Below are 14,076 nucleotides of genomic sequence, written 5' to 3' on the forward strand. Positions count from 1 at the left end.
TCAGTACAGAGAAGTTCCCTGAAGATGGGCTCCAGCATGAGTCCAAAAGCTCAGAAGAGTAAATCTCTGGTCCCGGTGACTGACCCAAATTCAATCTCGCATCATTATCCTGGGACATGTATATTTGCCTTCAAATCAGGTTGCCTCTGCACAGTGCTAAGAACTATATTTATATTATATTTATATTTATTAAATTTTTATACCACCCTTCTCCCGAAGGACTCAGGGCGGTGTACAGGGCAATAAATATCAAAATATGCATACAAAAGTTAAAAAAGAATTAAATAATTATGCCCAATATAAAACGATGATTAAAACAATATTAAAACCAAATCCAAACCCCAACCCCATCAGACCAGGCCGGATTGTTCAAATAGGTTTTTAGATCGCGTCGGAAGGAGCAAAGGTCGGGGGCCGTCCGGAGCTCAACCGGCAAGCGGTTCCATAGGTCTGGCGCGCCCACAGAGAACGCCCTCCCCCTGGGGGCCACCAATCGACATTCTCTGATCGGAGGCACCCTGAGGAGGCCCACTCTGTGGGAGCGCACTGGACAGAGGGAGGTTGACGCCGGCAGCAGGTGCTGCCGTAGGTAATCTGGACCCATGCCATGTAGGGCTTTAAAGGTCATTACCAGCACCTTGAATCTCACCCGGAGGGCAACTGGCAGCCAATGCAGCTCGCGGAGCAGAGGTGTGACATGGGAGTATCGGGAGACCCCCAACACTACTCACGCGGCTGCATTCTGCACCAGCTGAAGCCTCCGAGTGGTCCTCAAGGGCAGCCCTATGTAGAGAGCGTTGCAGTAGTCCAAACGAGAGGTCACGAGCGCATGAGTGACTGTACGCAAGGCATCCTGGTCTAGATAGGGCCGCAACAGGCGCACCAGGCGAAGGCCCCCCTAGTCACAGCTCCTATATGGTCTTCTAAGGAAAGCTGTGAATCTAGGAATACCAAGTTGCGAGCCCGATCTACGGGGGGTAATAACTCACCCCCCATAGTAAGAGATGGAATAATCTGCATTTCCCGAGATGCCGGCACGCACAGCCACTCAGTCTTGTCAGGGTTGAGCTGAAGCCTGTTCCTCCCCATCCAGACCCGGACCGCCTCCAGGCAACGGAACATCACGTCAAGGGCATCACTGGGGTGGTTTTGGGTTGAAATAAAAAGTTGGGTATCATCAGCATACTGATGATAACCAACTCCAAAACCACGAATGATCTCACCCAGAGGCTTCATGTAGATGTTGAACAGGAGAGGCAAGAGGACCGATCCCTGAGGAACTCCACAAACGAGAGGCCTCAAGGTCGACCTCTGCCCCCCTGCCAACACCGACTGCGAACGTCCCAGAAGGTAGGAGAACCACTGAAGAACTGTGCCTCCCACTCCCAACCCCCTGAGACGCCGCAGCAAGATACCATGGTCGATGGTATCAAAAGCCGCTGAGAGGTCTAACAGGACTAGGACAGAGGAACAACCCGTCCCAAGCCCGCCAGAGATCATTCACCAGCGCGGCCAATGCCGTCTCCGTGCTGTACCCGGGCCTGAAACCCGATTGGTACGGGTCCAGATAGTCAGCTTCCTCCAAGAACAAAGGGAGCTGATGCGCCACCACGCTCTCAACAACCTTCGTGAGAAAGTGAAGGTTGGAGATCAGACGAAAGTTATTTAATACAGCTGGGTCCAGGGTAGGCTTCTTGAGGAGGGGTCTCACCACCGCCTCCTTCAAGGCGGCGGGAAAACTACCCTCACCCAAAGAAGCAGTTATCACTGCCTGGAGCCAGTCTCGTGTCCCGTCCCGGGCTGCATAGACCAGCCAGGAGGGGCACGAGTCCAATAAACACGTGGTGCTCAGCTTCCCCATGATCCTGTCCACATCTTCAGGAGTCACAGGATCAAACTCCTCCCAGATAATATCAATAAGACTGCCCTCGTCCTCATCGTCAGACTCTGCCCAGTCGGAGTCCAAACCGGTCCGAATCCGAGCAATTTTGTCCGACAGATGTTGACTAAACTCCTCGGCACGACCCTGCAAGGGCTCCTCCCTCACCTCCTGATTAAGGAGGGAGTGGGTCACCCTAAACAGGGCAGCCCCTAAACAGGGCAGCCGGGCGATTATCTGCGGACGCGATGAGGGAGGCAAAGTGATTAGACCTTGCCGTCCTCATCGCCGCGAGATAAGATCTCGTAAAAGACCTTAGTCGCAACCGGTCGGATTCAGATCGGCTTGATCTCCAACAGCTCTCTAGTCCCCGTCTCCGACGCTTCATCTCCCAGAGCTCCATGGAAAACCATGGAGCCCATTGGGATCTGCACCGGGTCAAGGGCCGCATGGGTACAACTCGGTCGAGTGCCTCCGTGGCTGCCCTTTCCCAGGCTTCCACTAGGGCATCGGCCGAGCTGTGAGCAGAGGAGGCAGGTGGGGACCCAAGCGCCGCCTGGAACCGCTCAGGGTCCATTAAGCGCCTAGGGTGGAACCATCTCGTTGGTTCAACAACCCCACGACGAGGAGTGGCAAAACGGAAGACCAACCGCAGGAGGTGATGATCGGTCCATGACAAGGGCATGACAATTGGGGAACCCCCACCCAGATCATCTAACCACCGTCCAGATAGAAAAACCAAATCGAGCGTGTGACCCCCCCATGAGTTGGACCCTGAATAACTTGCGACAGGTCCATGGCCATCATGGAAGCCATGAACTCCCAAGCTAACTCAGATGATCCCCCCAGGGATGGTAGATTAAAGTCACCCAAAACCATAAGTTTGGGGAACTCAATCACCAACCCTGAGAGGATGTCGAGAAGCTCAGGCAGGGCTGCTGCTGCGCAACTAGGCGAAAGGTACACCAGCAGCAAGCCCAACTGAGTTCTAGGGCCGCATCTCGAGGAGGGACTCACACCTGACTATCTGGACAACGGTGGCCTCCCGCGGACATAAGGTCTCCCTCACAACTACCGCCACTCCTCCGCCCCTACCCTGAGCCCGAGGCTGGTGCAGCACCCAGAAACCCGATGGACAAAGATCAACCAGAGGTACACCGCCCTCTGGGCCCAACCAGGTCTCTGTAATGCAAGCCAGGTCCGCATGCTCCTCCTCGATCAAATCACGTATAAGAGGAGCCTTGTTAGCTACGGACCTGGCATTGAAATACACGAGCCTGAGCTCAGGTGGCTGCTCATCCTCGCTCCCGGAACCATGGGCCGAAACCAGAGGGTTGGAGCGCATCACCGCTTGGAGACAGCGGGGACGCACTCCCAAATATTGATAAAACCCTCTGTTCGCACGCCTGCTGCCATTCCCAACCGCCGTGGGAATAAACAAACCCACACCCCGCTCCGGGGCCCCGGAGGCACCCAACCCAAGCCTCGTCACGGCGCGATCAATCCCGGGCCTGGTCTGAGAAACGGTTGGTGGAACCCCCCCAGTTCCCGACCAAACCTCATGTGAACCCTCCCCCCTCCCTAACCCCACAAAAATTGAGCTAAAAAGTGCACCAGGGGCCTCTTATTAAATTTATGACAGAGGCTCCTGTCCTTGCCCAACCTTCTCTCAGGGTCCCAATAATTGGGCCCGTCATCAAGAGGATAAGTTGAAATAAAGGCGGGTCGCACCCAGGAAGGGGGGGCACCCTTGAGCGCAAATAAGTCCGTGCTTGAATAAGATAAACCATTTTTCGGGTAGGTCCAGCCAGGCAGTCCCATAGTCACTCAGGAGGATGTCAAATAAAAGGTCAACAATGTCCAGTCCACCAGCTCCCTGCTATTGAGCTGGATACCTTCCAGGTAACTTCCGAGACAGATCGGGGACCTCCCTCTCACAGAGGGCCCAAACCTATCCAGGAGCGGACAGGATGCCACCCCAAATAAAGCATACCTCCCTAGGTCTCTCACCTCTAGGGAGATAGCAGATGGTAAAGGGTGGCATAATTGATGGTATAGTTGATGGTATAGCTAAGCCACCCTCTCACAGCGGCTCAGCTCCAGGACCTTCTGAGTCCGAAGGATTCGGTGAGTTCGTGGGGGGAAGAAGGAAATTTGAGCAGCAATTTCCAGGCATAACCTGAAGATAGCAAAAGTTCCAATTACAGAGGATCTTCTCAGAAGCGAGGAAAGCGAAAAAAGCTGAACAGCAGATAGATCCAGAACAGGTAGCTCAAGTCCAAATGGCCACAGGTAGCTCAAGTCCAAATGGCAACTACATTAGACTATCACTCATTTTATAACTGAAAAGATCAATTATTAATATTTATTAATATTTTGTTCTTACTTATACCTCATACTAACCCTACTTGAAAACACAAGATTCAGAAGCACAGTAAACAGAAAGAGATAATCCATCTATTGGCCATATTTTCATTCTGCAAAGAATGGGTAAGTCAGCATTTTTTGGTTTGGTCTTAGTTGCAGTAAACGTAGACATCTTTTTCAGGCATTATACAAAATGATGCAGGTGCCACAAACACTTTTTAAATAATTAACTGAACTTTCACAAAAATGTAAGATCCCTCCTATAAAATTAATAGCTTGAATTACACATCTCTCTAAGCCACCAATGTCCAACTTTTAGCTTGCCTGGGCTGCACTGGGTGAAAAGGAATCATCTTGGGCTCCATATAAAATATATAATTAATGCATATACAGTAAATCACATAATAACGTGAAAAGTTTATGATCTTATGGGGCTCACTAGCTTTCCAGGACCACATGTAGTCCATGGGTCACAGCTGGACACATCTGCTCCAAACCTAATAAAAAAACCATATTTTGTGATAGCATTGTATGTAACACAAGCCCAAATGTAAATGAGTTGACCGGTGAGAAAAATTTCTTTTGTGATGTCGAACAACTGTCTGTGCAATAGCTGTTTTTATCAGCTAAGTCTGTAGTTTCTATATTTTACTTCATCTTGACCACACTGTTTCAGAAGCCCTTAAATACCACAGAGATTTACCTCCAAATCCCATACCTTCATGAAATACAATGATGTGGACTGCAGTGCACAAAGGTGTTAAGGATGCAGTTAAGACAACTGCTTATAATACAACAGACTAATATGACTATAGCTCTGGAAAACTATTTTTATGTTGAGTTTGACAGCCACGCATGTTTGTTCACAGTTTTTGAGGGAAACTAATGCAGAGTCTTTTTGCATCTGCTACTTTAGTTCTTAATTCAAAATGCTGGCTTTGATCTTTGAAAAACAGAACAAACCCCATCCATCTTAAGAAATAATTATCTGGTGTACAATAGGTGGCTAAATACGCCTTTGTGGTCATTTAGCATGTTGTTATGCTTTTCTGATAATGTTCAGTTGCCTTATAGATCCTTTTCAACAGAAACATAAGATACAAATATTTACTTAAGACTGCCTAAACTTGTGTTATAATTTTTAGTCCAAATGAACAAACAATAAAAAGAGGAAAAGAATAAATATGTCCAGCCTACCAAAGCAGATGTGACTGAATCCCTATTCATTAAAGTTTAGGAAGCTAGCAAAATAAAGCAAAAGGTATTAATGCCACCAGAATGAACTCTTAGTAGCTTGATGGATTGCCTCTTGTGTTATTTTTGACCTCAGCTGATTATTTTACTGCAGTGTTACTGAAAGAAAACATTTTCCACTCCTCAGGTGCCAAAATAACCTGGCCAACTTTTAATGTTATATTCACTGGGGAAACCTGAAGGAAAGTTATTTGTTATTGCTCTATTTTTTCTAAATCTTCCACTATTTTTTCTCTTTTTTTAATTATATAATGGATATACAATCAAGAACAACTTCTCCACAAAAATATCTTTTTCATAGATAAAATGCAGGGTTATAAAAAAAATCTAGATTTTCAGTATAGAATTTGGCATTGTTTCATAAGACGTGTTTGTTTTTAGGCTTAATTTCTCATCCTTCCTAATACAGATAATACTAAATGATCTCACATTTAGATAAAGTCACATTTGACTGACAAGGGGCCCATTTTCCAGGTTTCAATCACTTCACTGGCTGTCTTTGTACCTGCTCGGCCAACAATCTTGTATCTGCTCAGGCAACAAGGCAATGCTTTAATTTTAAAAGAATAAAGAATAAGTTTAAATCTATGGTCCTAGAATTAAATCTCATTTTCAATAAGCTTTCTCAAATATTGTGCTAAAGGTAAAGGTAAAGGTTCCCCCGCACATGCGTGCTAGTCGTTTCCGACTCTAGGGGCCGGTGCTCATCTCCGTTTCAAAGCCGAAGAGCCAGCGCTTGTCCGAGGACATCTCTGTGGTCATGTGGCCGGCATGACTAGACGCCAAAGGCGCACGGAACGCTGTTACCTTCCCACCGTAGTGGTCCCTATTTGTCTACTTGCATTTTTACATGCTTTCGAACTGCTAGGTTGGCAGAAGCTGGGACGAGTAACAGGTGCTCACTCTGTTACACAGCACTTGGGATTCGACCCGCCAAACTGCCGACCTTCTGATCGACAAGCTCAGCATCCTAACCCACTGAGCCACCGCATCCCTTTTATATTGTGCTAATTGACATATAAAATGTATTTAGTGTTACCATGAGAATATATGGCTTTTACCTTTGCTCTTAATGATATCTTTATTCACAATAGTAGGGATATAATAAAATAAGCAGTTCAAAGTCAATCACTATTTTTTTTGTAACTTTATAACCAAGTTGTTTAATAGAAACAAATAATCACACATACTTACTAATGAGTTCCTGAATGGTATTTTTTAAAAAAAGTCTATCAAATTGACAACAATAGCAAAATCATATAGCAGTTCATGCCAATATACTGCTAATTATAACTGCTACATACCTGGACTAAATTATTTATTATTTTATTTATTAAATTTGAATGCCATTCATCTCTCTACCAAGCAACTCTGGGTGACTAATTAGAAAAAAATATTCATGATGTGAACATTAAAATCCTTTTAAAAACATTGACGAAAATGACAGATGTCGGTAGCTATTAGTTGTGCGTGCAGCAAGAATGTATTAATAAAGCTCCCCAATATGCTTGTATTTTTTCCAGTCACCTAAAAGTTAAAGTATATACCAACTAGTCTCTATTTAGAAAATGTTAATTCATATGTCCTTATATCAAACCATTGGATTTTTAACAGAAAATGAGTAATTTTTATAGAACTAATTATGTTGTCAAACACAACAAATAGCAGGTTATTTTAATTCACAAGGTGGAATTTTCCAAAGTGGCTGTGAAGAAATGGTTTTTTAACACACTTTAATGTATGTATTGTGATCTGGCTTCCCATATAATACATACAGGAAAAGTTGTGCACAAAATATACAACATAATGTACTTTAAAATTTCATGTTGTCTATATACAGAACAAACAATATCTAGAAGAATCTACTGAAGCTTCTATAGTTGGCAGCCCGGAGGGAAAGGGAGGGGCAGGCACAGGACCGCGTGGCACGTGTGACGCAAACGGGGCAGTACAAGTGTGAGCACAACACAAATGGGGGCAGTGGTAGTACCTGCACGACGCTCAGGGCAGCGCTAGTGCAAATGGGAGGCATGCGCACACATATGCACATGCACTGGCCAGCCATTCACGCAGCTCAGTGGCCAAGAGGCCACAGCCCGCTAATGGGCCGCGGCCCACAGATTGGGGACCCCTGTTCTAGAGTATCTAGTTAAATCCATGTGTTCTTACGTGTAAATGAAGATATTTGATTGTTTAGTCTACTTGCTAAAACATATTGCACATGAATCGCTTCCAAGAAATTGTAATTAAAGTTCTACACAAAATATTTTAGCTTGTAAATATTTCAATATTTTGAAGTATATTAATATATTTATATACTTCAAATATATTATAAATATATTGAAAAAGTATAAACAAATATGCTTAATATGTGTAACTGCCAAGCAAGTTCATCATCCTTTATATATCCAAAATTTACAGACTTATCCAACACATCCATCATTCATACTACAAGATGCTCTATAAACAGTCTTCCGCTTTCATCCATTCACTCAGCAACTATTCAAAGTTATAGTGGTGCAGAAAAAAATGGACATACAACTGATCCTTGAAGTTCTGGCAATCACAACACCCACACAATCGTGTGATCACAATCTGGGCACTCAGCTCATGATTTTGACATTGCAAGGAGCTGCAATACATGTTTGCCATTTGCAACCTTCCCTGCTGGCTTCCCACAAAGTAACTGGAAAACCTGGCATGGAAAGTCACCAATCATTACAGTAAATTTCTCCTATCCATAGCACACATACCTGCCCATGCGCATTCTCTGCAGTTCCTCCCTAGCCCTCTCCCATTCTCCCTCTACTTGTCTGTGGCTTGTGCTGGATTTTCCAAGTCCTTCCTGGCCTCCCTAGCGGCACCTTTGTGTTCATTACCTGGGACATCCATTGTAACCTGAAAATTATCTGAAAAGAATCTCTCTTCTGGTTTTCTATACATCTTTGTGCTCAAGATCAAAGCCCACATTTTACTTCATCAATGCACCTATGCTTGCCTTTTCTAACCTTTGTTTTCTATTGTATACATTCGCATTCACATCATTCAGTTCTCCAATTCTACCTCCCTCAATTATATGAAAGCCTCTGATCTCATTATATAAAAAGGCTGCTCCCCATTAGAGGCTATATTCAAAAGGGTATCTTATACTCTTTCCATATTTCAGCCGTTTTGCTTCAAACTGTCCTGCATGCTTATCTGAAGCCCATAATAACTCCAATCTTTCAGACCTCAAAGGCCATATCTTGGACTGCATCAGGGCACAGGCACATATCTGTCCATGCACACAGAACCTTCTAGTCCCTCTTTGCTCAGAGATTTTGTTCTAAATCTGTTACAATTTTCAACAATGAAATAATGCTCCGTAACAACCCACTAAACAACAAGTTTGATAATTTGAACAAGTGGAGCCCAGTGTTGTGGCTCCAGAAACATTAGTAAGAAATAGATTATCAAAACCCTTTTTAATATGGGATTAAGTTTGTATTTGGCACAGAAAAGCCAAGGTTACCCATTAGATAGCTTGTCTAGAGCAAACTATGACTACTGATACCATTAGGTATATCAGTGGCCTTTGTTGCCATTGACAGTGGTATCTTTTTGGAGCAGCTGAGTAAGCTGGGAGTAGTATTTTTGTTTCTACCCTTATTTATTTGGGTGCTAACAGGGATAATACCTAACATCTGCCTGGCCTCCTGAATTTTAAGCTGCATTTTGCAAAGTTCTGTCCTGTTTCTTAAGTTATTTAATATCTCTATACATTCTTCTTTAATGAACAAATTCATAGTCTGGGGGTCCTCCTTCTTCCAGTGCCGATACTGAATAAAAGCTCCCCTCAGTGTCTGTAGCTTTAACTGATTAACCACCTATTCCTCCATACCTGCTTTCCAAGCCCAATTTAAAGGGCTCAGATTGGTGTATTACAGGGCTCATATTTCAAATAAATTGTTACTGAATGTGAAACTGGCCCTATCTGGGACAGGGATGCATTTAACACTTCCTTTTACATAAACCTTTCTCCAATTTTGAATAATTAGACAATTTTAGAACTGCTTCAAAATTTTAAAACAGGCATTATCTATGCTTGTAAGATCTATTGGACTAGGCATAATATGGTATTCTAAATACCAATTCAAATGAATGGGAGAAGAGAACTAATGAACAAACAGGACAAGGACAACAAAAATTGTTTAACCTAATTCAGACTGGAAAAACCAGTTAGCAGTTAGCAAGAGAAAGCTATACCTTAATCAATGTGTTCAAATTATTCATGATCTGTAGATAATAAGACATAATGTAGCTAGCTATCTTCTAATTGTCATATCAGTATTTTCATAATAATGCGGAAACAAAACTCTGATATATCAGATATGCTGAAAAATATACAAAAGAAGAATTGTGAGGTCATATATTCAAAGAAACCATGCCTTCTATCTTTCAAACTCAAGTTAAATCACATGTCAAAATAAATAACTAGGCAAAAAATGGCTTTTGGAGGATGGGCAGAAGCCACTGAACATTATGAGTTATCCAAGGGCAAAAAACTGAATTGGTTTTCCTTTGAAGGAACAATTGCAGAAATAAGATGAACTTTGATTATGCCTATTATCTCAACAGATTTCCTTACATTAAAGATTCAGATAAATATTATTTTGCCCAAGATAGTTGCAAGTTCTTAGATAGCTGCACTTAGCAGATGGTAGCATGAATATCATAAAAAAAGTCAAGACTGTTTTCATCAATAGCATCCTTCTAAAATTCTCATAGAGTAGCTGTGAAATAATTAGTCAGTTGTGAAATAAAGTATTGGGTGATTTCAGATGTTACATTCCAGAAAAAAGGACAGTATTGTTTTACATTACTGGAATACTAAAGAGCAAGAATTGTGAATACCATTTTTTCCCAAGTTTTCTGCTTTTCCATTTAAAGAGACTCATGTTCTTGTCACATGTTTACAACTTTTGGCAGCATTTTAAATTAATGGCAGAATACATGTTTTTTAAAAAGACAGTTGTATTAGCTAACAAAAATGTTCATTTTCTCCTTTTTCAAGCCACTGCATACATTAGTATTGTAGAAGAAAAAAAAACTATATTGAACACTATATACCTGAACCCTTTTTGTCACAATATTGGTTATAACATGTTTATCGGCTTGTTGCATTTAACAGAGACCAATATCTTTAAAGCAATTTAAAATTTCAGTGAACTTTTTTTAAAGTATTAATACAGAACACAGTATACAGACTTTGATCATATGTTTAGGATGTTTTTCTTTTATTTATTTATTTATTTATTTTATTTTAATCCCATTTATATCCCGCCCTTCTCCGAAGACTCAGGGCGGCTTACAATCTAAGCACAAATCAAATGTGCTTAGCAATAGCCTTCATTCTATGTATATGCCTGCTTATTAGGGTTCCCCCCCCCAAGCGGCATTATTACAAAGTCAGTTTATTGCCCCCAACAATCTGGGTCCTCATTTTACCTACCTCGGAAGGATGGAAGGCTGAGTCAACCTTGAATGCCTTTTATGCCTTTCCTAACACTTTATCTTCAGATACATCATATACAAAACTAAGATCATGGGTTATTCAACAGTTAGCTATTCCAATCCATAATAAATTTTAGTTTCATTAGAAGTTATATACAATTTAAAAAAAGAGATCTCTTATACACTACCATGATTTATTTATTTTTTTTAGTTTACCCAAACTCCACAGATCTACAGACACTGTCGCAAGCCTGTGAAACCTGCAAGCAGATCAAGAATAAGGCTGTTCCGGGTTCAAGCAGTTTAAGTAACTTCATATAAACAGAATAAAAACCAAGGCTACCTTCTTTAATGGAAAACAACGGCACCAACTTTACAGGCATTATCCAAGGGCAAATTATCCAGTTCGATCCATTTAGGTGGATTCGACTGAAATTCTCAAGCCACACTGACACAACCACAGCAATGAAGGAAGCCCTCTGCGGTTTTAGCGCCTCAAGCAGTTTCATTCCAGCGGCCTCCCGCTTGCCGCGAAGCAATTTGTAGGCAGCCCAGGCAGGCCCCAGAGAGACGGGGAGGGGCCGCCGTCTCGGAAGCCGCCAGGCTGCTCAGGTGCAGCCGAAGGGAGAGGCGTGGCTCTCCTCCCGGGCTGGGCCGCCCCTTCCTCCCCAGCGCCGGCCCTCTTGACCCAGCGCCGACTTACCTCGGTGGCCGGGATATTCACGACACCTGTCGAGCGTCTTTTCTCCCTTAGCTTCCTTTTCTCGATCTGCCCTTTTCCCTTCCGGGCGCTGGGGCCGGAGGAGCCTTTGCCCTTGGAAGCCACTTTCTCCTCCTCGGGAGAAGTTGGCGCCGCGCTGGTTCTGCTCCCCGGGGGCTCCGCGCCTCCCGCTCTGGTTCCGGCTGTCGGCTGGGGTTCCTTCGGAGTGCTTCTGGCCAAAGGGACGCAATTCATGCCGCCGCTGCCATTGTTGTTGTTAAGTTCGGCGGCGGCGGCGATGCTGCCGCCACTGCCGCTGGTGGCAATATTGGTGGCTACTTTGCCATCACTCACCCCGGCCGGCGGCGCTTGCTTGGCCCGCATCTTCTCCCGCTTAGCCTTCCATTCCTCCAAGAAATCGGTCGTGGCGGCGCCGCTGCCCCGATAGCCCCCGGTGGCCATGTTTCAGGGAAGCTGCCGATTCCTTTGCGCCCTCCCAACGAGCCCCGACGTGGCTGCTGACCTTTCGAGGTTTACTAACCGAGCGGACAGGCAAAAGTTGCTGGCCGACCAAGAAGAGGCACCGAGCTTGGTGGGGAGGACTCCACGCAACCTTCTGCAGGAAACAAAAGGGAGCGAGTAAGGCGACCGCGCCGTCTCCAGGGAGGTGCTCCTCCAGATCCCCAGGGCAGCCCCCCGATTGGGTCTCCCGCAGCCCCTCGGGCTCCGCTCCGCTTCTGCTTTGGCCCGCCCCTAGCTCCGTTTACCAGCAAATCTGGACTCTCTCGGCTCCTCAACTCCCAGCTAACTTAACGCGCTGGAATGGCTGTAGTTCTCACACACGCTCTACGCGCGAATCTTGCCAACTCTTTTCTTTCCCCGCGCGAAAAGCTCCTAGGCAAGCTGGTCTTGCCGGAGCCCTCCGCTTTCCTCCCAAACCAAGGGGGGCGGAGGATGGGAAGCCTCGGAGACAGGCAGATAATAACCCTGTCTTAATCTAATTTTGCTGGACACGCGTGTTTCTCGCCTTTCCGCGGGCTACATCGCTCCCCCACCGAGCAGTTTCCTTTCTCCAACTCCCGGCGTCGACGAAGTTTTGCATTCATAGCACCCTAACCAAGCGCCGTAGCAGGCTCGAGCTTACCCTCTGATGCTGCCTAGTAAGAAGACTGCGCAGGCTGCTGCGGCTTCCCCAGGTGAGTTGCCTGGTTGCGGCGCGGAACTCCAGAAGCGGGTCCCGGAAGACTTAGCAGCGCTCCCGAAACTTTCCGACTGTCTCCCATAGGGCGGAGGGTAACCGGACGAAAGGAGCCGAGGCGGGAGCGGAAACTGCCGAGGTGGCCCTGACAATGGATAAAGGGGCGTGGAGAAGCCTCCCTAACCCTGAGTGCCTGGAGAAGTAGTAACTCCCTCCGAGCCGAGTTGTAAGCTGAGCGCAGCAGCGCCTGTTTTTACGACCGCCCGGGTGACAGACAGCTAATACCTGCGTTCTTCTGGGATAGCATAATTTCTTCCGCCTGAAGTAAATAGTTATCAGGCCGCGTGCAAATATTAGCATTGCATTATTAACACGAGTACTGTACGAAGTCTGTTCTTATGAAACTGAGATCTACTGCTCCCTCCATTTGCAACTTTTAACATTTCAGTATTAACTTTTGGGGCAAGATTCTTATGCGAGCTGAAGTTATTGAAATTACACTTTCAATACAGGCTCGTTTTACATCACTTTCCTAACTATGTTTAAATAATGAAACTTTAATAACAGCAAAATCTACCTCCATAACTAATTGTGACAGGTAATTTATGAATATCTATTTTACTGGAGATTGATGAATAAAGGGCATATTTACAATATTATACTTTTGAAACAATATATTCTTCTGTATAGGCACGTGCCATTAGATTTAGAAATGTTATAGTGAAATTAAAATGGATAATTGAGTACTTGCTGGGGGTGGGGAGGAATCAAGCCAGATTTCAGCTTTAAGGATGATTGTCTAATGAATAACAAGCAAATAAGTATCTGATTGATTAAAACTGAAATTTTATTTGTAGGAGTCTTCTCTTCTGATTAATGATAATGTATCATTTGTTTTACAGATGTGCTGTAACTTTCTCCTATCTCAAATATTACCTGGGAATTGATGATGAATTGATTTTGTAGACATTTATTAGAGTAAGGTGGAAAATCTTATAGTCTTTGGATATCCCTCCTTGCTTGATTCTGTGCTGACTCAAGAATCTTTTTTCCAGCGAGTTTTCATTAGGAAACACCACAATGTTCTTTCCTCCTATTTTTCCCACATTAGCATCCTTGTAAGGTGGGCTGGGATGAGTGAAATTACAGGTGGTCCCTTGGTTATGACTATTCAAAGTTCAGCAA

At 44.4% G+C, this 14,076-nt stretch overlaps 1 protein-coding gene across 1 annotated transcript in view; it reads right to left on the reverse strand.

Moving 5' to 3' along the window:
• PAWR (pro-apoptotic WT1 regulator) overlaps positions 1-13,566 on the reverse strand; it is a 54,640-nt gene extending 41,074 nt beyond the window's left edge. The window contains exons 1-2 of the mRNA XM_081331383.1: positions 12,838-13,566; positions 11,697-12,309 (exon numbers count right to left, since the gene is read on the reverse strand). Of these exons, the coding sequence (XP_081187509.1) occupies positions 11,697-12,155 (459 nt within the window). The 5' untranslated portion in view covers positions 12,156-12,309; positions 12,838-13,566. The remainder of the gene's footprint in view (positions 1-11,696; positions 12,310-12,837) is intronic.
• Positions 13,567-14,076: the final 510 nt, after the last annotated feature.

The sequence above is a fragment of the Vipera berus genome (genome assembly GCF_964194415.1).
Source record: "Vipera berus genome assembly, chromosome: 6".
NCBI lineage: Eukaryota > Metazoa > Chordata > Lepidosauria > Squamata > Viperidae > Vipera > Vipera berus.